Source organism: Aplysia californica, unplaced genomic scaffold, assembly GCF_000002075.1.
Source record: "Aplysia californica isolate F4 #8 unplaced genomic scaffold, AplCal3.0 scaffold00075, whole genome shotgun sequence".
NCBI lineage: Eukaryota > Metazoa > Mollusca > Gastropoda > Aplysiida > Aplysiidae > Aplysia > Aplysia californica.
In genome coordinates, this window is record NW_004797345.1 from 1,147,127 (window position 1) to 1,149,194 (window position 2,068).

A 2,068-nucleotide genomic window follows, 5' to 3' on the forward strand; every position below is an offset into this window, starting at 1 on the left:
TCTTCTTCTTCTTCTTCTTCTTCTTCTTCTTCTTCTTCTTCTTCTTCTTCTTCTTCTTCTTCTTTTTAAGAGCCAGAGCTGCAGGCTACTGTTCCACCAGCGAGTGTTTTCTGACTCTCCTCTTGTTTATCCTTATCTTGTTTGAATTATTTTTTAACGTTATAGTATAACGCCCCAAACTGTCCGTGAAACACAAGTTTCAAGATAATAATGATTTAGATCTGTCACTTTATCAAATCCTGCACATCACAAAGGTGTCACATGAGAAAAATTTCCAGATTCTGGCTAGTGTCTCGACAGGTTTCCTGTTTGCTGAACTGCATATGTTACAGATATTGACATCGACTGGCATGCATTCAATCATTAAGATCGAGGCGCACCATCAGAACGACATCTGGGCTGAATTAGAGCTATTGTATTATTAGTAGGAGATAGTTGACTCTTACCATGGGCATATCGAACGTCCTGATTGAACTGGAAACATATTCTGAAAGCAGCCCTAACTTGAATAAAAGTCGAAAATCTGCGATTGAAGGGGGTGGGGTCCCTCTTGTGTCACAGGCAAAATAAGCAAAAATTGACCGCCAACGTTAGGTGACTTCCAAAGCCTTGAGGGTCCTTTTAAACAGCAAATTTACTTTTTTGTGCCTTTGATCACGTTTTTCAGTAAAACTCCACACAGAAATATGTTTTAATATGGACAAGAAAGGCGTTGAACCGAAATTAAATAGATAAAAATTGGCATATGGGCAGAAAAATGCCAGGGTTTTTTTTCAATTTCATTATTTTGATGAACTCCTGATTCACCAAGATGCCACACATTTGATCTACCTGCAGGCCTGGGCCCTATGCCGTGGACCATCAACTCCGAGATCTATCCTCTGTGGGCTCGCAGTACCTGCAACTCCATCGCCACAGGTTTCAACTGGATCTGTAACTTGGTTGTCTCCCTTTTCTTCCTCACACTCACTGAGACTATCACCAAATACGGTAAGTCGGTGTGTTAAATTCCCAGAGCACACTGCCAAACGGAATCAAGGGGACTTAGTCGGAACCAGCTAGATTTTGCTCCATGAAGGGACCAATTCTACGACAAAATCTGCCATTTTGACAACAGTGTCTTGCGATCTTGAAAAAGCATTTAATAAATTTAATTCAATTTTGAAAGTTACTGTCGAAATTTGTCGAATTCGGTCGAGCTGTGCCAAATGGTAGCTTTTGCCCCTCCGTGGAGGGAAATTTGGCTGGCTCCGATTCAGTCACATGAATTCGGCAGGCAGTAAGCATAAGTATAATGCGAAAGGGGGGGGGGGTGTTGAGAAATAGGGGAGGGAGCGTGCATGGAATTGTCTGAGTGTTTATGTTTGTGTAGTTGTTTTTATAAGCGTGCTAGTTATTATGATTAAGTTCTATACCTGATTTTTCGTATGGATAAGGATAAGCGTATTCGTGAGTCTGGGTGTGTGTGCGTGTGTCTGTTTCTGTGCATCTGTATGTATGGCATGTGATAGTGTGGTGACAGGGTCTGTGTGTATGTGTGTTTTTGTGTATGTGCGTGGTTGTCTACTCGTTCGTGTGCGATACGAGCAAGGGTGAGTGTGTGAGCTCGTGGGTGAGAGGATGGGAGCGTGTGTATATGTTTGCGTGACTGCGATTGCACGTGTTATAGAATGACAAATTACCAATGTGTGAGTGCATTCTGTGTGTGTGTTTGTCTGCGTGTGTGTTTGTGTTTATGTGTGTGTGCGTGTGTCTGTCTGTCTGTTTGTCTGCGCGTGTGTGTGTGTGTGTGTGTGTGTGTGTGTGTGTGTGTGTGTGTGTGTGTGTGTGCGCGCGCGCACGCGCGCGCGTATGTGTGTTTGTGCACATATTTGTTGTTTTTTGTGATCTAAATTGTGCCGATGTCAGTATGGATCCCACTGTAGGATAATAATACAACACGCATATAGACATTTCTTCACCACCTTATCATTAAATTATTGTTTGGTTTATGTTGTTTTAATTTTTTCAGAGAGAGAAGGGGGGTGTCTCTCTCTCTCTCTCTCTCTCTCTCTCTCTCTCTCTCTCT

At 42.6% G+C, this 2,068-nt stretch overlaps 1 protein-coding gene across 1 annotated transcript in view; it reads left to right on the forward strand.

The window, feature by feature from the left end:
- The window catches only part of LOC101852836 (proton myo-inositol cotransporter), a gene marked incomplete at its 3' end in the record, with an annotated part of 61,757 nt that extends 60,766 nt beyond the window's left edge, over window positions 1-991 (forward strand). The window contains 1 exon segment of the mRNA XM_013080120.2: window positions 835-991. Coding sequence (XP_012935574.1) covers window positions 835-991 — 157 coding nt within the window.
- Window positions 992-2,068: the final 1,077 nt, after the last annotated feature.